The sequence below is a fragment of the Notamacropus eugenii genome, chromosome 2 (assembly GCF_028372415.1).
Source record: "Notamacropus eugenii isolate mMacEug1 chromosome 2, mMacEug1.pri_v2, whole genome shotgun sequence".
Classification (NCBI taxonomy): Eukaryota; Metazoa; Chordata; class Mammalia; order Diprotodontia; family Macropodidae; genus Notamacropus; species Notamacropus eugenii.
The window spans coordinates 110,359,093-110,385,873 of record NC_092873.1 but is presented as its reverse complement, the minus strand read 5'-3'; the positions used below and the strand labels follow the sequence as shown (position 1 = coordinate 110,385,873).

Below are 26,781 nucleotides of genomic sequence, written 5' to 3'. Positions count from 1 at the left end.
GGGAATTTCCACATCAGAAGTTCCTTACACCAAAGATTTCACAGGTACAGGCACAACATGAACAAAACTCTATGGCCTTATTTTTTTTTAACTGTTCCCACTTAAATTTTTTTTCCAATGCAAAGCTGAAGATGTGATGGATTTTTCTCCTTAATCACAGGAACAATCATCATGCCTACAGGAAACAGAAGAACCCCAACCCCTCAGTTCCTTTTCTTGCAACTAATGGTGAGTAAGACAAGTACCTTGGATTTTTTTTATATCTAAATGTCAAGAATTGGTACAAAGGAATCTAGTACAGGGGCAGCCTGACCCAAAGTCAATTTTGGTTAAAAGTTGGTAGTTAATCATAATAAAAACTTTCTCAAGATGATTCTTCCCAAGGTGAACTTGAAGCAAAAATTGATACCCTCCTTCCCCTCTATGTATAGAACTAAAACAAGTCCAACTAGTCAAATTTGGGCCCCTTCTCTGAATTCAAAGTAATTATATTTAAAGACTGATCAAGACCCATGTCACATATGATCACCAATTTCCCTGATCAAGAGTACCTGGAGTCACTTTGACAGAACTGGTTCCATGAACAACTTGTCATAGAACTTTGAACAAATCAGTTGTATTAAGTAAGACAAAGTGTGGTGGAATCAAAAGAATATTGGCCCAGTAGCCTTGGGTTCAAACCCCATTTCTGATGCTTGCTACTAAAGGGAAAGTCCCTTAACCTCCCCAGGCCCTAATTTCTCTATTCATACAAGAGGAGAGTTAAAATAAAGGATCTCTGAGGTTCATTCTAGCTCTAGATCAGGAACTCTTAACATTACTTTGTGTCATTATCATGCTAGGCAGTCTAGTGAAGCATATAGAACCTTCTCAGAATAATGCTTTTAAATTTATGAAAGAAAATACATAGGATTCCAAGGGAAACCAAGTATGTTGCAATATGCTTATCAAAATATTAAAGAAAACAAGTCTACATAGCCCTGGATAAGAATCCCTGCTTTGGCCTATGATCCTCCAACATCCGAGTTTCATCTAAGCTATAACAATATAACTTTGTGAAGAGAAGGAGGGGGTGAAGAGAAGAAGGAGGAGGAGGAGGAGGAGGGAGGAAGGAAGGAGGGAAGGAGGAAGGAAGGAAAGAAAGAAGGAAGGAAGGAAGGAAGGAAGGAAGGAAGGAAGGAAGGAAGGAAGGAAGGAAGGAAGGAAGGAAGGAAGGAAGAAGAAAGAGGGAGGAGGAGGAAGGAGGGAAGGAGGATCATCCATAGTCGAATACATTGTACCTTAACCCCAGCATAGTGATTTCATTTTGGAGAGTGAAGGACAGCAATCAACTAACCAGGGAACAGTGAGTATAATTTGTCTGAGGCAGATATTTTATAGGAAAATAATAGGAGATAATATTGGAAAGGAAAATCAATTCATCTAGATTGTGGATGGCCTTGAATGCTTACCTCAGGAGTTTAAACTTTATCCTATAGGGAACCATAGAAGTTTTCCAAGCAAGAGAGTGATGTGGTAAAAGCTATGATTTAAGAAAATCAGTCCAGTGGTAGTGTGCAAGACTGGATGGATACTCTGGGGTCAGGGAAGAGAGACGTAAAGAGAAAGAAAAGAGAATTTAGATTTTAGCTGAGACTTGAAGGAAATCAGGAGAGGGGGAGAGAGAGAGAGAGAGAGACAGACAGACAGACAGACAGAGACAGAGAGAGACAGAGAGAGAGAGAGACAAAGAGAGAGAGAGAGACAGAGACAGAGACAGAGAGACAGAGAGAGACAGAGAAAGAGAGAGACAGAAAGTGAGAGAGAGACACAGCGAGACAGAGACAGAGAGAAAGACAGAGACAGAGACAGAGAGAAAGAGAGAGAGAAAGAAAGAGAGAGAAAGAAAAAGAGAGAGAGAGAGAGAGAGAGAGCACAATCCAGGAGTGGGAATCAACCAGGGAAAATGCAGTTAGGAAATGGAATGTCTTGTATAAGGGGAATAGCAAGCAGGACATTAAATCAGTATGGTATGTAGAAGAGAGTAAGATGTGAGAGAATAGAAATGTAGAGGGGGGACAAATTCCACAGAGCTTTCAAAGTCAAGCAGAGAGGATTATTAGGCATATGGGATATTCATGGAGGACTAGCACCTCTGGTGTGAGGGTTTGCTGAGCCCTTTTCAGAACTGTTCGTCATCTTTGGTGCTCACCTGTCACTCAGCTCTCACCAGTAGCTCCAAGAACTGTAACTCACTCAGGGGTCATACCATCTTGGCACATGGGCTCAGCCAGATTAAGGGTAACTGACAGGCTTCAAACCTGTCAGTAAGTTAAGAGATGTCTACCCCAAGTATGTAAAGACTTCTCCCAGCAGAATGGTAGATGAGAACAATTTGTTCCAATGGCCATGAATGTGACTGAAGCAGGTACTGTGGAGGGCTTAGAACTTGTTAGACATCAAAGATGCCAACGTCATCCACTGCATCCCAGGCCATCATCAGTCTTCTTGACTTTTATCCTGCCACTGGATTTTGATCACTCTAGAAGAGAGAGTGAGACTGATGACTTTCTGCAATTCTGCCTCACTTAAATCCAATACACAAGCAAGCCAAAACATCACCCATGATTGTCACTGGTCCTCTTCAAAAAATGGACAAACAAGAGAGGATTTGGTCCTGAAGATAATGGGACTACACTAAAGTTTACTGAGTTGGGGGTGGGGTGGATGCTAGCATTAAACCTGTACTTTAAGAAGATCACTCTGAGTGGATGATGGACAAGAATGAAGAAAGACTTAAGACAGAAAGACCAACCAGAAGGTAATTGTAATAGTCCAGGACTAAGAACTGTCAGGGCTAATTATCCCTTGAATCCTTGGCTGGATCTCTCTTCTGTTGCCAAGGGTCACATTTCTCAACACTGCCTCTTTCTGTGATTCTTTCTGCTGGATTCAGTTTCTCATACTGGGCAGGTAGTTCAATTGTAAGATACCCCCCACTCTACCAATGGCTTTGCCCTCCCCCTTTCCTCAACTGCCCTCTGGAGGAAGTAAAGGGGACAGATTCCAAAAAGCTGCTTCCTGACCCAAATCTCTCAACTCTCTCTGGGGTTTAAGCTAAGCAAGTTTTGCTTTTTCAAAGTCACCATGGGCATAGTCAGCCTCCAGCCAACCAATGAGAAGTTGCCCTTATAATTCAATCTAAGAAACTTCTTCAGATTTATAAACAAATGACAGGGTAATAGATGCAAATTAGTACTTCCATTACCACATTAATTTCTCATCATTTATGACTTTATCATCTAGTCTGTGGAGTGAGAGGAAGGGGAGCAACTGTCCTCCTCTTGCTCCTACTATGTCTGTACATTATAAGCTGAAAAGCAGACAGAGATCTGTGTTTGTAGGAACAATTTTCTCCCTGGGAGTTCCTTATATGGATGAATTCATGGGTCTTGACAAAATAAAAATCAATGTTTTATTGAATATCAATAATGAATCAATCAAAAAGTGTTTCTTAATCATCTACTGCTAAGAATACAAACAATAAATGATGCAATCCCTACTCACAAAGAACTTACATTCTCACAGGGAAGGATATGCTTATGAGGAAGAAGGCTGAAAGTTTTTGCAGTAAGGTCATGTTTCTTCCTCCCCCTTCCCCAGGTACTTTCTTACTGTAAGATGAGTAGGGAAATTCGAGGAAGTGCGCTTCGGATCCTTTCAATTCTCCACCACAAAATCAATGTGCATCTGGGGAAGAGATGGATTCTGAAGATTGAGACCTTGCTCAACTACCTGGAAGGTAAGGTATAAGGAAGACCCTGTTCTACATGGGTCAGAAGTCATGGTATTACTCATTTGAGTCAGAGACTGAGCCTCTATCCCAACTCACCCTTCATCACCTAGAGAAATAACCAGACTTGGAGTCAGAGACTTTAAGCCTTATCTCTTACACCTGCTGGCTGGGTGACCCTGGGGAAGTCACTTCTTTGTGCTCAGTTCTCTCATCTATAAAATGAGAGATTGGGCAAAATGGCCCCTAAGACCTCTTTAGCTCTTAATCTATGATCCCACAACCTAGGCAGGAACTCCATACTAAGGAATATAACATGAGAAACTATTGTCATCCAAATCCATTTAGATGAGGGAGGGGAGAGACTTAGGGGAGAAGAGAGGAAGAGAAAAAGGAAGGAAGGAAGGAAAGAAGGGAGGAAGGAAGGGAAGGAGAGAGGGAGGGAAGGAGGGAGGGAGGGATGGAGGGAAGAAATGATTCCATGAGAGTAGGAAGCTTCTCTTCAGTAAACTCCATTTACCAAAGCAAATTGGCACATTTTTTGCAACTGATAGTTTTAGAGCTTAGGTAACTTGCCTGGGGCTACACAGTCAGTAGCTGTCAATCAGGATTTAAAACCAAAACTTTTTGATTCTAAGAAGCTGTTTCTCTATTCACTCTACCATGGAACCTCCAAATAATTCCAATTTATGTGGTACTTTAAGGTTTCTTTACACATTGTAATAATTATTACACAAGTAATAATGATAGATTATATTTATAAATCATTAATTTTGCAAAGTATTTTATATATATATATGTGGGCAGTCAGACAGATAGATAAATGTATGGATGGATAGTAGATAGATAGATGAATGGATGGAGGGATGGATGGATAGACAGTAAATAGATGGATGAATGGATAGAGGATAGATAGATAGTATCATTCATCCTCATAACAATGCTGTGAAGGGTAGGTGTAATTATTACCTTAGGATACTGGTTCAATTTTGGATCCAAGGGAATGTCTGTTTTGGGATCCAGGATGGCATAATAGCTAGGACACTGGATTTGGAATCACGAAGACTCATTCAGATCCTGCCTCAGACACTAATCTTGTGATCCTGGAAAAACTACTTAAGCTTTCCGTGCCTCAGGTCCCTCATTTGTAAAATGAGAATATTGGACTCAGTAGCCTCTAAGGTCTTTTTTAGCCTTAAAACCATTATCTCATGATTGTCCTCCTTCTGTAGATGAAGAACTAATGCTCAGAAAGGTTAAATGATTGGCCCGGGGTCAGACAGTAAATGTCTGGAGCAGGATTCAAACTCAGGTTTCCTGACAAGTCCAGCTGAGAAAGAGACGAATGAGATCCTAATATTTATTAATATCTCAATATTAGAATACAAACAATAAATGACGCAATCCCTACTCACAAAGAACTTACATTCTCACAGGGAAGGATATGCTTATGAGGAAGAAGGCTGAAAGTTTTTGCAGTAAGGTCATGTTTCTTCCTCCCCTTCCCCAGGTACTTTCTTACTGTAAGATGAGTAGGGAAATTTGAGGAAGTGCACTTCGGATCCTTTGAGTTTTGGGGAATGTTGGGAAATGTTCCTACTCATAAGGATTTTGTAAGAGATGATGGTGTTTGTCATTCCTATAAATGACCACATAACTGCCCACATTCGGTGGAGGACAGTCAGTCAACAAGCATTTTGAAGTGCTCACTATGTCCTAAGCACTGTGCTAAGCACTAGACAGAAATACAAAGAAAGGCAAAAACAGGCCCTACCTTCAAAGAGCATACATTTTGATGGGGAAGACATAAAAAAAAAAAAAAAACTAAGCACAAACAAGACATAGAGAGAGAGAAGGCCTTTCAGGAGGTAACCTCAAAGGAGAAGGGATAGGCAACTAGGAATACGGGAGAGTCTTGAAGAAAGTGGGACTTGAGCTTGAAAGGGAACCAAGCAAACCCAGAAGCAAATGTGAGGGGACAATTATGATGGAAACAGATGACATTCATGTTCCTTCCTTTAATAAGGTGATGGGACAGGCTGCTGTTAGAAATCCTGGGAGAATAAGGTACTGCTGGTAAGTTGGTGTTAGACTTGTTGCCACTAGTGGTACTCATATCAAGTCAAATATTTTATATTCTGATCTAGTGTTAGAGGCCATTGCTGGAACAATGGAATATGATGGGCCAGTAAATGCTGGAAGTAATAGATTTATTTGTTTGGTGTGTTAAAAAGAAAAAACCATGTGGCTTAACTGAAAATATGTTAGGTAGTATGGAATCAAGGAGGCAGGTTCAACAACAGGGGTGTACTAGGGTAGCTCACCAAGCCTTTCCACTGGAGCTGGGACTTATACCTCCAAAGAAGGACAGGAAAAGGTTACAATTAAGCATGTCACTGAGAAGTCTCAAGACCAATGGTGTCTATGACATGACAGGAAGAGGAAATCCAAGATGGTGTTTTGGGAAGCCATTCCCTGGGCATGGTGCATTATTATATTTATCTGTTCCTGAAACCCTGGTTCAATCTTAATGAAGGTACTTCAATGAAGATAAAAGTAAGCTCAGGTATTTTACGGGGCTAGGAGAGCCCCATAAGCCCCTCACTTATCTAGTGAGTGCAAATGGCCCCCTACTTCAGGTCACAGTCTGAGAAGTGCCAATTAATCTGGAAAATGAAAGTTTCTAGGACAGAAACTTGCAGGAATAGGAGATACAGATATGAGAGTATGTAGAAGCGGGTTAGGCAAGAAGAGGGAGTATGGCAAGGGCACAGACAGCATCAGATAGAGAAAGCTAGTACTGAAAAACAAACAACAGAAGTTTGGCAATACTTGTTGATAATGTATCTCTGTTTAGGGGGAAATGGATGAATTAGTTGTCTTTTCAAGGTCTCTTTAAGCTCTATAATTCCATGGGTATCTGCCTGTTCCATCATCATTGACCTCTAAGCCTGATGGGACAAAAGAAATGACTCTTAGTGGTCAACTAACATTGCTGGCTAGTTTGGGGACCCAGAACAAGGCTCATGAGTCACAAATATTTCATAGACATCACTTTGGCTCCCACTGTACAGCTCTTAGAAAAACTTTCGTCACTTGTCAGAAGACTTGCTTAACAAGATCTGTCATTCATTCTATGCCCTTTTTCAGACCTTACCTGCACGCCGAAAAGTTGGGTGAAGATAGGGTGATGGGGGAGGGGAAAGCTCCCATCTATTTGTCTCATAGAGATCTAGGAAAGGGTGCATTACTAGTGGAAATAAGTGCTTGCTCTGAATTTGGAGTGACTTCTCCCTTCACAGCTTCTTGATTATACACTCCAATGTGTAACAAAGAAGAAATGGATCTTCCACTTCATAGATGATATCATCGCTCAACTGTGTCTTGGTCAAGGATCTCCCAATGAGAAGGTTAGTTCTGACAGACTCAGAGTCAGTCTTGCTCATAGCAAGTTGATGAAGTCCCTGGTTGTATAATTGGAAAGGTGCTATAAGAGTCCCCTACTCACCAAATATCTCCCCAATGATGCCAGAAATTCTACCATTAGAGATAACTTATTTAAATAATTAATTTAATAAGTAATATTAATGAAATTATAATTATTAATATGATTAGTTAATAATTATAATAGAATGCATTTTTATTATTAATCACATATAATTATATATAACTATATAATATATATTATATAATAATGGTGAAGTTATTAATAATTACTAAATAATTAATAATTATTTAAATAATAAAGCAGTGAGATATTGTGGAAAGAACACCTAGACTCAAATCTCTACACTGAAACTTACAAACTGTGCTACCCTCTCTGAGACTCAGTTTCTGTATCTGTAAAGTTGGGCTGTTAAGTGCTTTCTTCCCCAAAATGACCTTGCACAGCCCTCCCTCACTCAAAACAAAGTCAAATGCAAGTCATGTCATCATTTCTCTGATGTCATGACCTTCTTCGAAAATGAAGGACAAACACAACAACCTCCCCAAATCACATTCTTTTATATACTGCATACATATTTTGCATATGCCAATTGGATGTGTGTTACGTCTCCTTATAGTATATATACTTACACCCTCTTTTGCTAAACTGTATACTTCTGAGGAGGCACCTAGGTGGCTCAGTAGATGGGAGAGCTGATCGAGGGAAGGGAAAGGGGCTGGTGAATATTTCACCACATATTTCAATATATGTCCTCAATAGTTATAGCATAGTAGTTTCACTACGTTTGCTGTCTTCCATCATCAGTTTGTTACTGTGGCTTTATCTGACTACAACACCTACATGTTCAGAGTAACCTGAAGCAAAGGAGATGTTGCACTTTCCCCTCCTTTTCACTACATATGTGTCTATATCTTTTAAATGTAACAAATAGTTAGTTTTTAATCTATTTATCTATTCTCCCATTGATGATAAATTGACTCACATTTATGTTGTAATTATGACATTTGTGTTTTCTTTCATCAAGTACATATATGTGTATGTATTTATACTTGCTTAAATATGTCCACGTATGTATGCCATATATGATGAAAAATATCTAATCAGAACAAAAAAAAAATCTTGTCATCTGTAAAGCTTGTTATAAGTACGGTGACCATTTGGGTCATTGCCAAAGGAATACTAGTTTGAGGGGTCACTAGAGTTGAATCTATTTTCCACATTTCCCCTTCCAGGTGTCACCTCCAAGCAACTGACTTTCTTCAGTCTCTGACCTTAAAGTGAGGGGTGAGGAGGGAGAGAGATTGTTGTGATTCAAGGTCTTCATTCCACAAAAGGGTTGAAGTAATGATTTCCAGGACATAGCTAGTGAAAGCTGAACCCTAGATTACCTCTCCCTTGGCCATCTGACTAGCATTCTCCTTTGGTATTCTAATGAATATTGGGATTCATTAAACAGATTGTTTTAAAAGATCTAGTAAAAGCCCTTAATTGGAACAGAAATGGAAACATAGGTTAGTAAGATCATTAAAGGATTTCAGTTCTATAACTAGAAGGCAATTCAAGGGCTCCCAAGTCCAATTCCTTCATTTTACATATAAGAAAACTAGAATATAAACAACAGAAACTTTCTCAGTACCGACTTCTCAAATAAATATCCTCCCATTTCCTTTTTCTCCATCATAAGCTGGGAAAAAGATTTCCTTTTTTCAATTCCTCATTTGAAACTGTGGGAAACAATGCAAAGTCTCATTGATGTCATTCATTTGTTTCAGTCATGTCTGGCTCTTTGTGACTCCATTTGGAATTTTCTTGGCAAAGATAGTCTAGCTCATTTTACAGAGACAAATAGGGTTAAGTGACTTGTCCAGGGTCACACAGCTAGTAAGTGTCTCAGTAGCTTTCATCAATTGCAGCTAATATTTTTCTGCCATCATATGCAGAAGCACTGAATTTTAGAGTTGGAAGAGATTTCAGGGATCATCTAGTCCAACCCATTATCCAAAAATTCCCAATTATAGCACCTCTGATATGTGGTCATTCAACCTCTGCTAGAAGATGTCTAATGAGGAGAAATCCAATTTCTTCTGAGGAAATCTATTCCATAGATGGATAGTTGTAATTGCTTTGCCATTTCCAACAATTGTTCCTGGGACCAAAGAAAACAAATCTCATCACTCTTCCAGTCAAGAGCCCAATCAATACTTGAACATAGCTATTATGTCCCCCAGAATTTTCTCTTCTCTAAGCTAAACATCCTAGTTAATATGAAATGATCTCAAGGCCTTTCCAGTACCATAAGAGAGCTTCAAACTGTACAGGAACCATGGCTAGTTGACTAAAGGATGGCATTACTTCTTTCCTTCTGCTGGATCTCTTCAAGGCACAAAACTTCAAACCATACTTGGTATTCCTCTCTCTCTACCCTTCTTAATGAAGGTGCAGATCATCACTTCATAGGTAGATGTATTACTGAAAAGATGCTTGTAAAATGAATTTCTATAAATTAGAATATATTTTCCCCTTGGTTTCCAAACTAAAAATGTCTATGGATTTCAATGGAAGAGGAATGATTCCATGACATAAGGAAAATTATATGTTAAAATATAGAAAATTAAAAAAAAAACAATGTTGTACCAGAAATGCATTCCATTGAAGATATGTCTTTACGTGAGTGGAATGTATAATGTAAATTGCCTAACAATTTAAAAAGACAAGTTTCCTTTAAATGCAATTTGTAGTTCTATAGCTATGTCAACCATTTGCTCCTTTTAAAGTCTCATATTTATGTGAGACTATATGCTAAAATTTAAAAAAAAGATGATGAACCAAATCTTTTACAATTCCATTCCGTATACCTTTTATCTATATTTTCTAATATAATTTTCTCTTTAATAGTTTGTTCCTTACTTTTTTTCAAAATTTGTTTATTTAGCTAAAACTTTTGCCTTTGATATTATATTAAAAGGACAATATTTATGCTTCTTTGGTATCTGCCCTAGAGATCAAAGGCAGATGGTGAAATGAGATCATCTATCTAGGACTGAGTTCCTAACTCATTATCTCCAGAATGTGGCTGTCATATGTGTTTGAAACCAAGTGGCTCATTGTTACAGAAATTCTAGAGCTATCTTACCACCACTTCCATCTGAACAAGGTCAATCAGATTGCTGAAAATCATACAACATAAAGATCTGCTGAAGAAAGAAGAATTTTAGCCTGGGAAAGAGGATTATGGAATATGTGATAATCAACTTCAAGTATTTGAAAGATTTTCACAAGAAGAGAATACATTTATTCACTTGGAACTGGAGGGAAGAACTAAAGGCAATGGATAGAATTTGCAAAAATGCAAATTCATCCTGAAAAAAACAAAATTATCCAAAACCACCCAAAATTTTTTCATATCTAAATGATCATAGAGGTACATATGAAACAAGTCTAAGCTTCTTCCTTACCCTTATTAAGTTGACAGAGAGAGCATGCCATTGTGTCAATATTTTAAACTTACTGAGTTATAAAGAAAAAAGAAAACTATTTTGCAACTGGTAGAACTATGAACTGGTATAACCTGTTCACAAATCAATATGACATCAAAAAACAAAAACAAAAATGTTCACAACCTTTGATTTAATTATCCTTCTACTAGTAACATTCTTAAGAATGTTATTGAAAGAGAGGGGGGGAAATGATTTCTCCGTACCAAAAACATTTATAACTTTTTCATAATAGCCAAAAAAACATGGAAACTATCCATGTGTCCGAGAGTAGGAAAGTACTACAGGAAAATGTAAGCAACTGCAAGGATTGTTTCACTTTTCTTTCCATATCCTCAGTGTCCAATAGTACATTTGAAAAATGCTTCTTGAATTTCAAATTGAATAACTTTTGTTTCAGGAAGAAATTTAGTGTCATTAAAATACATTCTGCTTTCTTCCTCCTATTCAGGTCTGGGATCAATTTATTGTCCATTTTTGGCTTTTGTCCAACATGTAAATACTAATGGACAAGAAGATGTCTAAGTTTTTTTTTAATCTAATTAAATGTCATAAAATGCATTATTTCATCCACTTGGTCTTTTCTGTTTGTATTGTTAGGTTAAACTCTATAGAGTGCTTATGATTGCAATTTAGATGATGTTATAATGTTCCAGGGCTTATTTAGATTACAAAAATATATTTTTTAATATAATTTCTAGAGAGTAGACATCCTAAACAGGATGGAGAGTAAAAATGGAGACTAGAGAACACTGCTATTCTGTTTGTTTTACCTCTACTCAACCCTACTTCTGCTTTGTTATTTTCTTTAACTTAGTCTAATGGTTTCTTCACATGGTTCAAATATGATCTGAATAGTCAATATAGTCCTGTATCTTTGCAGAGCTTTCTCTACCGGTCCTGGGGAATTGCTCAGAAGTTAGTAAACTATAAAGACAATGAGGATCATCTGTGGACTTGCCTTGAATCCATAAACTGCAAAGAAAAGGAAGAATGTGAGGTAAAAACTAGAAGTTTCTTCCTAAAATCTACTTCATGGATTAGTCTATTCATTTATTTTTTTCTCTACATGTTTATTGAACACCAAGGGGGAAGGGTGACGGAGCAAAAAGAGCACTGGCCTTACAAGTCAGAAGATCTGATTTCAATTCCCAGTGTTGGCAGTTGCTAATCATGTGACATTTGAGTCATTTAAACTTCTCTGTTTTTCAGTCTCCTGATCTGTAGAATGGGCATAATATTGCTTACAGCATTTCCTTCATAGGGTTATTGTGAGTAGGACTCTTTGTAAATTTTAAAGCACCATATGCATGTATATTTGTGTGTTATTTTTTTACATCACCTTCATTTCCAAGTAGACACCATCTTTCCTCCCTTAGTGAACCACTCCTTATAGCAAAGAATAAGAAAGAAGGGGGGAAAGATTCGGATAAACTAATCAACCACCTCACAGTATATACTATATTGTATTCTCATAGTCACCTCAATTTGCAAAGAGTGGACAAAGTACATTCTTTAAGTTATTTTTATTATTATTACTATATACAAATCAATGTGAAAGATGCAGACTACAAGACTAGGCCCCTGCCTTCATGATGCTTACAATCTAATTGAAGAAATCAGAAATAATATTTGTAAAGTGCTAGCTGTTGCTACTATTTTTATGATTATTATTAACAAATTAGAATGTGATACTACAAAGGAAAGGTGAGATATGCAAATCTAGAGGCATCTCCATGCCAAATGTTCAAGTGAACTATTCATGTCCAAGCTGTGATAGAACCTTCTGAGCTCATATTGGACTGATCAGCCACAGTCAAATACACTGTACCTTGACCCCAACATCATAATGTCTTTGGTCTTCTTTGAGAAGGAAAGATGAGCAATAACAGTGATAGTCCAAAAAGAAAAATAGGAAGTGCTGTTAGTTCAAATGAAAGAGAAATCACTTCCAGAGGGAGGGATAGAAAGGGGGGAGATCAAGAAATGTTTCATTTAAGAGACAGAATTGTATCTGAGTCTTGAATATTTGGTAGGAATTGTAGAACCAGGGATAAGAGGGAAAGACATTTTTGGAGGTAACATCAAGAACAAAAAATAATTAAGAATCCCCGGACATTGTAACCCAGTTTAGCTAGAAATTAATGTTTGTGATGATGGTAATGGAAAGTGGGTTGGTAAAGGCTTTTGAGCTCAATTCTAGAGGACCTTGAGTACCAAAAAAAGGAATCTAGGGCTTTTTGGTAGGTAAGTAGGACATCTGAAGGCTTTTGAGCATGAGGGTAACATGGTCACAGCAGTGTTTTAATAAGGCTCTTAAGATCATGGAGTCTTAGAGCTGAAAATTACATTCCCATTTATAGATAAGAAAATTGGGCCTCAGAGAGATGAAATGATTTCCCTAAGGTCATGTAGCTACTTGCTGGTGAAGTCAGGAAGAGAACCAGATTGCCCGATTTTCATTCCAGGGCTATTTATATTCCACAATGCCACCTCTCTATGTTGTCTTTTTCTAATAATGCTACAAGCTTATTTTTCAGGGATTTGCTCATGGAGTGGGGATGTGGGCCTCTGCCCACCTCAGGGAGGCATTGAGGAATTTGGAAAGGATGAGAATGCTTATTGATAACTTGCATTATGGAAAGATGCTGTACTACCTGGAGGTAATTAGTTCATTTTTCCTTTTCATGTTTCTTGAGTTTCACCAGCTAATCAAGTAAGAGTGAAATGGGAGTGTCCTGTTGTCAACTTCTCTCACCCTCAATCCCAATCACAGAAATGTGGTCATTGTTTTGTGAAGGTCAGGACCAATGAATCCACCCACCAACAAGCATTTATTAAGTCTTACTATATTCCAGGCACTGTGTTAAACACTGAGGATACAAAGAAAGGTTTAATAATGAAAAAAGGGAGGTAATTTAGAAAAGCCAGACCAGGGAGTTCTTTCTAAATTTATGAAGCAGAGACAACTTTAGACATATGAGAAATATTTTCCCCAATTACATGTTAAAACCTATTTTAACATTTTTTTTTAAGTTTTGAGCTCCAAATTCTTTCCCTCTCTCTCTCTGAGATGTTAAACAATCGATATGGTTTATACATGTACAACCATGCAAAACATTTCCATATTAGTCATTTCACGTAAGAAGACAAAGAAGGAAAGAAGGAAAGAAAGAAAGAGCATGCTTCAGTCTGAATTCAGAGAGTATCAGTTCTTTCACTGGAGGCAGATAGCATGCTTCATCATGAGTCATTCAGGATTATCTTGAATCACTGTACTACTGAGAATAGCTAAATCATTAACAGTTCTTCATCATAAAATATTGCTGTTACTGTGTCCAATATTCTGGTTCTGCTCACTTCACTTTGCATCAGTTCATGTTAAACCTATTTATTGTCATTATCTACAAGAGCAATGAGTATTCCTTGAAAGCCTAAATATATTCAAGGTCCCATATCAGAAGGGAAATGGGAGGTCATAGCTAGGGGAGAAGAAAGGCAAAACTTCCTAGAATAAGAGGCTGATAAGCTTGATGTATTTACTCTGTCATGATTTGACTACAACTGGCAGATTATGTTCAGATCAGGGTACCACAGTTTAGGAGAGGCATTAATAAAGTAGAGAACGTTGGGAGAAGGACAGCTAAGGTGGTGAAGGGCCTTGAGTGTATGTCATACAAGGATCAGTGGAAGCAATTGGGAAGTTTAGCCTAGAGAAGAGGTCTTAGTCAGGGAAGGTGTTGATACATATCTTCAAGTATTTGAAGGGTGAAGGGCAGTCATGTGGAAGAAAGATTTGTCTTGTTCTATTTGGCCTCGGGGGAAAAACTAGGACTAATAAGTAGAAATTGAAAAGAGGTGGATTCAGGAGAGAACTTGGTATCAGGAAAAAAACTTACAAATAACTGGAGCTTACAAATAATGGGCTACATAACAAGGTCTTTAGACAGAGGCTGAGTGATGACTTGTTGGATTTGTTATAGTGGATATTCCCTCTTAAAATTTTTTATTTATATATCTTAGCATTAATTAAAAAAAAAATTGAGTTCCAAATTCTCCCCCTCCCTCTAGTCCCTCACACACTGAGAAGGCAAGCAATATGATATCTATTATATATGTGAAATCATGCAAAACATATTTCCATGTTAACCTTGTTGAAACAACAACCAAAAAAAATACCAAGAAAAATAAAGGCAGGGGGAAGAGCCAAGATGGTAGAGCAGAAGCAGGGATTTGTCTGAGGTCTCCCCCCCAAACCCCTCAAAATATCTGTAAAAAATTACTCTAAAAAAATTCTAGAGCAGCAGAAGCCACAAAATGACAGAGTGCCAGGCCAAGACAATCTGGAAAGCTGACAGAAAGGGTCTATTGCACCTGGCTCAGAGTGGAGTGCAGCCTACCTGGCACAGAGAGGACTAGAACAGGCCTTAGGGTGCTGAATCACTGGCAACTGTAGTGGTTTTCAGACTTCTCAACCCACAAACACCAAAGACAGCTTCAAAGGTCAGTGGGCAAGTACTCTCACTTAGGTGAGACGGGAAGGTGGTCTAACTCCAGCCCCAGCCCCAGCCCCAGCATCCACTGCTCTAGAAGTGACTGCTTCTGGGGCTCTTGGCCTATAGATGGTGGCAGAATCAATCAGATAATCTGGGTCATGATCTTTGAGCAAGGAGGAGAGTTGGCATGGCAGAGCTGGTGGCAGCAAAGAAGAGGCAATCATACTCGCAGTTTCAGGGCAGAAAAGAGTGCTTGTTGTTACTCACAGACCAGAATGCAGGCCAGGAGAGAAGTAAACACCTCTCCTATGATCCTACCACTTTGGAGGAATGGAGAATTTACAGCTCTCTGAAAATGTCTCTGAAAATAGCTGCACAAAACCCCTGAAACTTGGGGCAATACACCATCCCCTTAACAAAGATCTCAAAAGTCAAGTAATTGTTGGGAAAATAATCAAAAAGGGGGAAAAATAAGATGATAGAAGGTTGCTTTCTTGGTGAAAAGGTATTTTCTTACAACAAGGAAGATCAAAGCATACAACCAGAGGAAGATCAAAGCACATAACCAGAGGAAGACAGCAAGGTCAAGGCTCAGCCGCCAATAAAAATATGAAATGATCTTGGGCCATGGAAAAGCTCAAAAAGGATTTTGAAAATCAAGTAAGAGAAGTAGAGGAAAAATTGGGAAGAGAAATGAGAATGATGCAAGAAAATCATGAAAAAAACTCAACAACTCTTTAAAGGATACTAAAAAAAAAAAATGCTGAAGAAAATAATCCCTTTAAAAATAGATTAACCCAAATGGCAAAAGATATCTAAAAAGCCGATGAGGAGAAGAATGCCTTAAAAAGCAGAACTGGCCAAATGGAAAAGGAGGTCCAAAAGCTTACTGAAGAAAATAATTCCTTCAAAATTAGAATGGAGCAAATAAAAGCTAATGATCTTTTCAGAAATCAAAAAATTATAAAACAAAACATGAAAAGATAGAAGACAATGTGAAACATCTCACTGGAAAAACAATTGACCTAGAAGATAGATCCAGGAGAGATACAATTATTGGTTTACCTGAAAACCATAATTAACAAAAGAGACTAGACATCATCTTTCAAGAAATTATCAAGGAAAATTGCCCTGATATTCTAGAACCAGAGGGGGAAATAGAAATGGAAAGAATTCACTGATCACCTCCCAAAAGAGATCTCAAAAAGAAAAGTCCTAGGTATATTGTAGCCAAATTCCAGAGTTCCCAGATCAAAGAGAAAATATTGCAAGGTGCCAGAAAGAAACAATTCAAGTATTGTTGTAACACAATCAGGATAACACAGGATTTAGCAGTTTCTACACTAAAGGATTGGAAGACTTGGAATATGATATTCCAGAGGTCAAAGAGTTAGGATTAAAACCAAGAATTACCTACCCAAAAAACTGAGTATAATATTTCAGGGAGGAAATGGTCACTTGATGAAATAGAGCACTTCCGAGCATTTTTGATGAAAAGATCAGAGCTGAGTAGAAAATTTGACTTTCAAACACGAGTCAAGAGAAGTATGAAGAGGTAAACAGGAAAGAGAAATCATAAAGGACTTACTAAAGTTGAGCTGTTTACATTCCTACATGGAAAGATAATATTTGTAACCTTTGAGGCTTTTCTCAGTATTTGGGTAGTTGGAGGGATTATATACATATAGATAGAGGACACAAGGTGAGTTGAATAGGAAGGAATAATATCTAAAAAAATTAAGGGGTGAGAGAGGAATATATTGGAAGGAGAAAGGGAGAAATGAAATGGGGCAAATTATCTCATAAAAGAGGCAAGAGAAAACTTTTACAATGGAGGGGGGGAAAGAAGAGGTGAGAAGGAAAAAGTGAAGCTTACTCTCACATTTGGCTCAAGGAGAGAATAACATGCACACTCAATTTGTTATGAAAATCTATCTTACATTACAGGAAAGTAGGGGAGAAGAGGAGAAGTGGGGTGTGTGGGGGATGATAGAAGGGAGGGCAAATGAGAGGAAGGAATAATTAAAAGTAAATACTTTGGGGAGGGATAAGGTCAAAAGAGAGGGAAATATAGTCTTTCACAACATGACTATTATGGAAGTCTTTTGCATAACTACATATGTATAACCTATATTGAATTGCTTGCCTTCTCAGTGGGAATGGGTGGGAAGGGAAGAAGGGAGAGAAGCTGAAACTCAAAGTTGTAGGAATGAATCTTGAGGATTGTTTTTGCATGCAACTGGGAAATAAGAAATACAGTTAATGGGTTATAGAAATCCGTCTTGCCCTACAAGAAAAGAGAGAAGGTGGGGATAAGGGAAGAGAGGGATATTATAGAAGGGAGGGAAGATTGAGGGAAAAGGTAATCAGAATGCATGGTATCTTGGGATGGGGGAGGGGAGAGATGGGGAGAAAATTGAAACTCAAAATCTTGTGGAAATCAACGTTGAAAACTAAAAATAAGTGAATAAATGAATGAACGAATAAATAAAATGAGGAAAAAAATACTTATTGACTGATTAAGGGATCGTTGGTAACTTTGGAGAGAGCAGTTTCAATTGAGTGATGAAATCTGAAGCCAGAATGCAAGAGGTTGAGAAATCTGAGGAGAGAAATGAGGAAATTAGATAGATTAGATAGATAGATAGATAGATAGATAGATAGATAGATAGATAGATAGATAGATCAATCAATCGATCTACCTATATGTCTGAATCTATAGATAGATACAGATATATACACATATAGACAGAGCGCACAGAATGAGCTGAATATGAAGGGAGGATACCTAAAAAATAAAATTATGTGTTGAGAATAACATTCTGGGAGAAAAAGAAAGGAAGAGATAGAATGTAGTAAATCATTTCACAAAAAAGAGGCAAGAAAGAGCTTTTACAATGAAGGAGAAGAGGGGGGAGGTGAGAGGGCATAAGAGATCCTTATTCTCATCAGATCTGGCTTTAGGAGGGAATAACACACATTCAACTGGGTATGGAAGTCTATCTTACCCTGCAGGAAGGCAAGGGGATAGGAGAGGGAAGCTAATAGAAGATTGGGGTAAGGGGTAATCAGAATCAAATGCTATTCTTGTGGGACAAGTCAAGGGAGAGAATGGAATAAATGGAGGGCAGAACAGGATGGAGGTAAATGTGGTTAGTCTTTCACAATGCAACTGTAATGGAAGTGGTTTGCATGGCTACATATGTATGACCTATATTGAATTGTTTGCTTTCTCAATGAGGGTGGGTGGGGAATGAGGAAGAGAGAGAATGTGGAACTCAAAGCTTTAAAAATTAATGTTAAATTAATTTTAATTTAACTTTAATTTAATTTAATTTTAATTAATTAATTTTCCCAGGCAACTTGGAAATAAGTTATACAGGCAATAGAAATCTGTCTTACCTACAGGAAAATAGAGGAGAGGGAGATGGGAGTAGGGGGGGTGATAGAAGGGAGGGCAGATTGGAGAAAGGAGTAGTTGGAGTGCATGCCATCCTGGTCTGGGGGGAGGGGAGAGATGGGGAGAAAACTGGGAATTCAAAATCTTGTGGATGTACGTGTTGAAAACTGAAAATAAATAAAGTATATTTTAAAGTAAGAAAAATAAAATGCAAAATGCTTCTATCTACACTCAGAGTTCATCAGTTCTCTTATGTGCATAGCATTTTTCATCACATAGCTTTTGTAGTTAATGTAGATCATTGGATTGATCAGATTAGCTAACTCAGTTGATTATCAATACAATAATCCTGTTAGATTGTTGGAATTTCTATCTCACACTTGATCTGTTTTCCCTCCTCTGTTTGATTGGTCTAAAGCAAATCCACTAACAGGTGGTCTTGTATTGAAGCTCAGGTCTTTCATTTAATATATAAAATGGCCATATAAGCATAGTTCCCTTAGAGACAATGTGTCTTGATGGCCCCTGCCACCATTCCTGGGGAACCTCCTCTCTAATGACCATTCCCTCTAAGGACCAGAAACAAATTCCTTCTGCTGCTGGTTCCAAAGCCGAGAACCCATGATGGTGCTCCCACTAAGTGTCTGTTTCTGAACCAAGGCATATAGTTCATTATCAGTTCATATAAGTAGCAGAAGTGATCAGTATACAATAAGCCTAATTATGGATCACACCTTTCTCCAGATCAGATTACCCACTCTGTCCATTTTCTCATACTATGTTTAATGACTCATCCCCTTGGATAACTTCTTTCAAAGCATAGTCTCCCAGAATTCCATCATATTAAGGGTAGGAACTGGATCTGCCATTTCACTGTGGTAGAGAACTCCCAAATGAGGTAACTCCCTTTATAAATTCAGGTCATTACCTTCTCTGCAAGTTATAGTCTTACAGAACCTCCTAGAGTACTGAGTCAGTCAGCTGGTCAATCAATAAGCATTTATGAAGCACTTAACTGTATGCTAGGTACAGGGACAAGCACTGAGAATACAAATAGAAGTAGGAAGAAAATCAAGGAGCTTACATTCCAATGGGGAAACACACATAAGGGAACTGTAAAGTGGGGAGGCGACAGACACAGAGATAGAGAGACAAAAAAGAGAGAGAGGTAGAGAAACAGAGAGACTGAAACAGAGGGACAGACAGGGACAGAGAGTATCAGGCATGGGAGTGTGACAGAGCAAGTCCTATGGAAAGGAGATAGCAGTGCAGCCTGGATAGAAATGAGGACATCTGTGGTCTAGGTCTAAAAGTTCTAGGGGGAATGAACTAATAGGAAGGTGAGCCATCATAAATTGCAAACACTTCCAATGCATGAAGCAGAAGTGTAGTGAGTTTTCCAGGGTTTTATGCAGGTTTCTACTGAATAATAGTCCAGGGGAGATAAGTAAATTGCCCTGGGATACATAGACAGTATGTGCTGAGGTTGTACTTGAACCCAAGTCTTCCTGGCTCCAACCTCTACTCTTTATCCATTAAGCAACACTACAACATCCTTTTAGCATTAAAAAAATATTGTCACCTATAGTTGTAATATAAACAGTTGCCATCCCTATTAAAAGAAGGGTCATTTTGTCATAAGTATTTATCTATAGCATATCTTAGACCATAATGGATACCTAATAAACACTTCTTTATCCATTGATGATAAGGGACTTCTTTTTTTTAATCATTATTTATTTTTATCATTCTTTTTCTTTTAATTTTGGGTTCCAGATTCTTTCCCTCTCAACCACTCCTCCCTACATATTGAGAAGGCAATCAATACACTAATTATACATGTGAAATCATGTAAAGTATATTTCCATATTAGCCATATTACACAAAAAATACAAGAAAAATAAGGAAAATGAGAAAATTATAATTCCATTTGCATTCACAGTTCATTGATTCTTTCTCTGGAGGTATATAGCATTTTTTAATCCTTTGGAATTTTCTGGGATCTTTGTCTTGATCAGAGAAGCTAAATCTTTCATTGATGATCTTCATTATAATTTTGCCCTTAGCATGTGCAATGATCTCCTGGTTATGCCCACTTTAGTTTGTATCAGTTCATGTATGTCTTCCCATGTTTTTCTGAAACCATTCTCCTCAGTGCTTCATATATCCAATAATATTCCATCTCAATCATATACCCCAATTTATTCAGCCATTCCCCAATGGGAATCCCCTCAATTTCCAATTCTTTGCCACCACAAAAAGAGTGGCTCTAAATAGTTTTGTATGTATATGTCTTTTTCCTTTTTCTTTGATCTCTTTGAGGTACCTAGTAGTGTTATTGCTGGGTCAATGTTGTATAGCCCTTTAGGCAGATTTCCAATTCGTTTTCTGGAATGATTTCTATTTCTGATAGGTGTGAGACAGTTCCTCAAAGTTGTCTTAACTTGTATTTCTTCAGTTAATAGTGATTTAGAGTATTTTTATAAGAAAATTGATAGCTTGCATGTCTTCTGAAGACTGCCTGTTCATATTCCTTTTTTTCTTCCTTCCTTCCTTCCTTCCTTCCTTCTTTCTTTTTTTGAGGCAATCAGGGTTAAGTGACTTCTCCAGGGTCACAGAGCTAGTAAGTGTCTGAGGCCATATTTGAACTCAGGTCTTCCTGACTCCAGGGCCAGTGCTCTATCCACTGCATCACCTAGCTGCCCCAGTTCATATCCCTTGACAATTTATCAAATGGGGAATGGATCTTACTTTTATAAAATTGACTCAGTTCCTTATATATTTGAGAAAAGAGGCCTTTATTAGAGAAACTTACTATAAAAAATTTTGATCTTACTTCTTTGTCTACGGTACCTTTTATCAAAATATAGTTTCCCTGGTTGTTTCTTTTCATTAGGTCTATTTTTGCTTTTTCTTTGTCTAAGATCACGATTGCTACCCCAGCCCTTTATATATTCTATTTCTAACTTCCCTAAAAATAATAAAGTTATAAAGTTTTTAGAAATTATTTGTATTATCTTCCCATATAGGAATGTAAATAGTTTCATTTTATTGAATCTTTTATCATTTGTCTTTCATGTTTACCTTTTTATGCTTCTTTTGAGTCTTATGTTTAAGTGTCATATTTTCTATTTAGCTCTGGTCTTTTCATCAGGAATGCTTAAAGGTTCTCTATTTCATTAAATATCCATTTCTCCTCTGAAGGACTACATTCAGTTTTGCTGAGTAAATTATTCTTGGTTGTAATCCTAGCTCCTTTGCCTTCTGGAAGATCATGTTCCAAGTCCTCTATTCTTTTAACATGGAAGCTACTAAATCTTGAGTGATCCTGACTGCATCTCCACAATATTTGAATGGTTTCTTTCTGCTGTTTTTTTCTTGATCTGAGAGATCTAGAATCCTGGGAGTTTTCATTTTGTCATTTTTTTCAAGAGGTGATCAGTGAATTTTTTCAATCTCTATTTTACCCTCCAAATCTAAAATATAAGAACAGTTTTCCTTTGTAATTTATTGAAATACAAACTCTAGGCTCTTTTTGAAGTCACAGTTTTCAGGTAGTCCAACAATTCTTAAATTATTCCTCCTTGATCTATTTCCAGGTCAGTTTTTAATGAGATATTTTACATTTTCTTCCATATTTTCATTCTTTTGACTGTGTTCTATTGTTTCTTGACGTCTCTTGTATTCATTAGCTTCCAGTTGCCCAATTTTAGGTTTTAAGGAATTATTTTCATCAGTTATTTTTTTCCATTTGGCCAATTCTTCTTTTTAAGGAGTTCTTTTCTTCAGTAAATACTTATACATTTTTTATCATTAGACCAATTATACTTTTAAGATTATTTTCTTTGGCATTTTTTGTGTTTCTTCAAGCTGTTAATTCTCTTTTCATAATTTTATTGCACTCTTCTCATTTTCCCCCAGTTTTTTTCTCTACCATTCTTTTCTCTTTCTTTAACTCTTCTAGGAATTCTTGTTGTGCTTGGGTACAACTAGTACTTTTCTTTGAGATTTTGGTAGCTGTTTTCACATCATTGTCTTCTTTTGAGTTTGTCTTGGTCTTCTCTACCACCACAGTAACTTTTTTTATGATTAAGTTCTTTTTTTGTTGCTTGCTCATTTTTCCAGCCCATTTGTTGAATTTGAATTTAATGTTAAAATTGGGCTGTGTTCACTTAGGGTGGGTGTGGGGGCACTGTCCCAAGCTTCAGCTTTTTAATGCTGCTGTTTTCAGAGCTAGTTTTGGGGATCTGCAAGTTTTCAGTACTTCCAAAGTGTAGTATCCCATAGAGAAGTATGGTCGTTGATCTCCTGGTCTGTGCTCTGGTTTTTACCTAGGAGGGGGTCCCTGCTTCCCTATAGCCACAAGGGCTAGTTCTCATTTTGGCCCTGGAACTGTGACCAGAACCACTGCTTCCTTGTGACCAATCACAAGCACTTCTCTGTCCTGAAACTGCAAATCAGAACTACATATGAGCAATAGAACTTCCAATCAGTACCTGTTGCACCCAGTGCCAACAAAGTGTTCCCTGTAATCTCTTTCTGACCAGTTGTCTGACCTCCTTACTGTCTCTGCACTGAAGCCTCCTAAATCTGATGCAGCCACTATCTCAGTGGCTTCTAAGGTCCACCATGGGTGCTGCCAATGTGTACAATCCAGGTTAACCCCTATGCAGGCATCACAGGTCCTTCTTGCATACACCTTAAGTTGTCTTAGGCTAGAAAAATGCATCACCTTGACCTTTTGTTGACTCAACCACTCCAAAATTTGATTTGAAACATTATTTTAAAGTTGTTTGGAGGGAAATATTGGAAAAATTTGTCTGGGTTGCTGTCGCTAATCTAACTTCTTGGCTCTACTTATATTAAACCTAAAATAAGTGACTTCTAATGATAACTCAAGGAGATAACATTAATAACCATAATAATAACTGACATTTACCTAGCATTTTATTTTGCAAAAAACTTTATGTGTAATACTCAACTCCCTCAAGGGTCACACAGCAAAATAGTGCTGAGGCAGAATTCAAACTTGGGTCTTTCTGACTACTAGCCTGGTAAATAGTAAAAGGAGAAAGAGTAAGAAATTGAGCAGAACAAAAAATGGGACCCCAGAAGTCGTCAGGAGGAATTTATGAAGTGCCTGTTATGCGCAAGATTCTCTGCTATGTACTGGAAAAACAAAGCATGACAAAAATGGTTCCTTCTCTCAAATGGCTCTCAATATAAAGGAGAGTGTGTGCACACACATATACATAAATGTATATATGTCTATGTATTTCATATATAAAACATATTTAAATTAAATTAATATTTAAGTATATAAATGTTCACACATAATATATATTTATTTTTGACTATGTACAAATGAGAAATACATTGGATATAATCATAAAAGGTGGAAGAACATAGAATGGGAAGGATACTCTGGTAAAGGGGGCTTGTGATCATCACTGGGGATAGGTTGTGATAATGGTGATAGCACTGTCCAAACTGCTGAAGCATTTTTATTGGGAATGAAAAGAGAGGGCATTTCTGAAGCATCTGATCTCTTCCCCTCATGCTTTCCTCTGGAACTTCTAGGTACCTACATGCAAGGAAATGACTTGCCTCCTCCTTCACAGTTATCAGAAGGTGCTTCTACTAGTCCCCAAGGATCAGCTCCTTCCAACTGTGGAGATTGAAATTGTTGAAAAGATAGTCAACTGCTTCAAGGCCAGCTGTCCTGTAAGTTGAATGTTACAACCAAGTGCTTTCCAATCCGTACCAAGGGGCAGTTAGGTAGTGCAGTGGATAGAGCACTGGCCCTGGAGTTGGGAGGACCTGACTTAAAAATCTGCCTTCATACACTTACTAACTGTGTGACCCTGGGCAAGTCACTTTCTGCTGTCAGTTTCCTTATCTATAAAATGGGGATAACAATAGCACCTATTTCCCAGGGTTGTTGCGAAGATAAAATGAGACAATACTTGAAGCATCTTATAAGTACTTTATAAATGCTAGCTATTATTATTATTGTTGTTGTTTTCAAACCATTGGCTATGGTTTGCCCTAAGGAAATCTGAAGTATCAGAAATAGTCTTAATTGTATTTGATGCCTTTCTATGAGCCAAATATCACCAGCTTGGCTCCTGGAAGGGATAGGAAATGTCAAGGATTCTATGGTCATTCATGAGTAGTAAAAGGGAAAAAACACAGGATTTGGATTGAAGTCTAGCTCTGCCGTTTATTTCTTATGATTTACTACATGTAAGTCACTTATTTTCTCTTGGCTGGTATCCTCACTGTCAGCAAATACTTATTAAGTGCTAAGTAGGTCAACAGTTAGGTGGCGCTGCAGCGGTTAGAGCACCAGGCCTAGGGTCAGGAAGACTCATCTTTCTGAGTTCAAATCTGGCCTCAGACATTTACTAGCTGTGTGACCCTAGGCAAGTCACTTTTTGCCTCAATTTCCTCATCTATAAAATGAGATGGAGAAGGAAATGGCAAACCACTCCAGTATCTCTGCCAAGAAAACTTCAAAAGGGGTCACAAAGTCACATGACTGAAAAACTATTGAACATCAAAAACAACGAATATGCAAGGCATTGCTTTAAGCAATGAAGCTACAAAGAAAACAAAAAAAAATAGTCCCTCAAGGAGCTTAAAAACTAATGGGGGTGCCAACAGTCAAGCAACTATGTGCATCGAAGATAAATACAGAGTAAATTGGAGGTCTTACGAAATAAAGGCATTGGACTAAATTACCTCTGAGGTCCCTGCCAACTTTAAATTTATGATTCTCTGACATCTGGAATCTAGCCTCAACTCTGCAACTAACTGTTACCTTAAGTAAAACACTTCACTCTATCCTGGGTTTCAGTTTCCTCTTCTATAAAATGATAGGATTGGATTAGCTAGTGTCCAAGGTCCACTCCAGAACTAAATTCCATGGTTCTATGAAGAGAGGATAGAGGCACATCATTAGTGTTAGAACTGGCAAATCACAAAATCCAAGAATCTTTGAACTGTAAGGGACTTTACAGATTTCCAATATCATGGTTAGTATGTGGCATAGCTAGGACCAGAACTAAATTTTATTCTGAGTTATCAATATATTTATCTATAGTACAGGCTCTGTGAGAGGCCAGCCAGGTGGTGTCATCTTCATAAATTCAAATCTGACCTCAGTGACTGTATGACTTAGTGACTGTATGTAAACTCTGTTTACCTCAGTTTCCTCATCTGTAAAATGAGCTGGAGAAGGAAATGACAAGCCACTCCACCATCCTTGCCAAAAAAAACTTACAAATGGAGTCATGAAGTGAAGAAAGGATTGAAAACAGCTTTGTGATCCTAGGCAAATCACTTAATCCTGTTTGCCTCAGTTTTCTCATCTGCAAAATGAGCCAGAGAAGGCAACGGCAAACCACTTCAGTATCTTTCTGAATAAAATCCCAAAAGGTTCATGAAGAGTTGCACATGATTGCAAACTACTAGACACAAAATATACATTTATACCCATACTTGTGAACACACACACACATACACGTAGGGTTATTTGTATGTTGTATCTCCCGTTAGAATGTTAGCTCCTTGAGAGCAGGGATAATGTTTTTGCCTTTATCCTCACTGCTTAGCAAAAGGCCAAGGTCTCCCACTACACTTCAGGCCATTGCCAGTTGTCTCGACCTGTGTCTTGCTTATGACTGCTCACTCTGGAGGAGAAAGTGAGGCTGATGATTGTACAGCTCTCCTCACTTAAATCCAACTCACTTGCAAGTCAAGACATCACATTCCTGAAACCATTGGCCATCTTCAAAAACGAAAGACGACCATCACCACCACCACCGTCACCGCTTAGCGCAGTATGTGGTTTATAATAAGTGCTTCATAAATACTTGTACACTAACTGGCTGACCTTATGCTGGGGTATGCTGCTTTCTTCATGATTCTTCTTCTTTCCCTCCCTCCATGAATGACACCTCCGAACTGCAGGATGTAGAAATCAGAAAAGAATTTATTCAGTCCCTCCTGATAGCTGGGGAAATAATGGCCCAGAGAAAGAGATTTTTTTCCAAAACTCATTTGAGGAGCGCAGCAATGAATCATTTGTTGGTAAGTAAGATTCTTTTCTTGGGCAAAAGTCCTTCTATTTTAAGGTTCTACCAAATACCATGGGAAATAACACTTTC

At 37.8% G+C, this 26,781-nt stretch overlaps 1 protein-coding gene across 1 annotated transcript in view; it reads left to right on the top strand.

Annotated features, from left to right (window-relative positions):
* LOC140522793 (maestro heat-like repeat-containing protein family member 1) overlaps positions 1 to 26,781 on the top strand; it is a 128,899-nt gene that overhangs the window by 47,616 nt on the left and 54,502 nt on the right. The window contains 7 exon segments of the mRNA XM_072638051.1: positions 161 to 228; positions 3,643 to 3,786; positions 7,075 to 7,182; positions 11,598 to 11,714; positions 13,255 to 13,377; positions 24,191 to 24,334; positions 26,585 to 26,704. Coding sequence (XP_072494152.1) covers positions 161 to 228; positions 3,643 to 3,786; positions 7,075 to 7,182; positions 11,598 to 11,714; positions 13,255 to 13,377; positions 24,191 to 24,334; positions 26,585 to 26,704 — 824 coding nt within the window.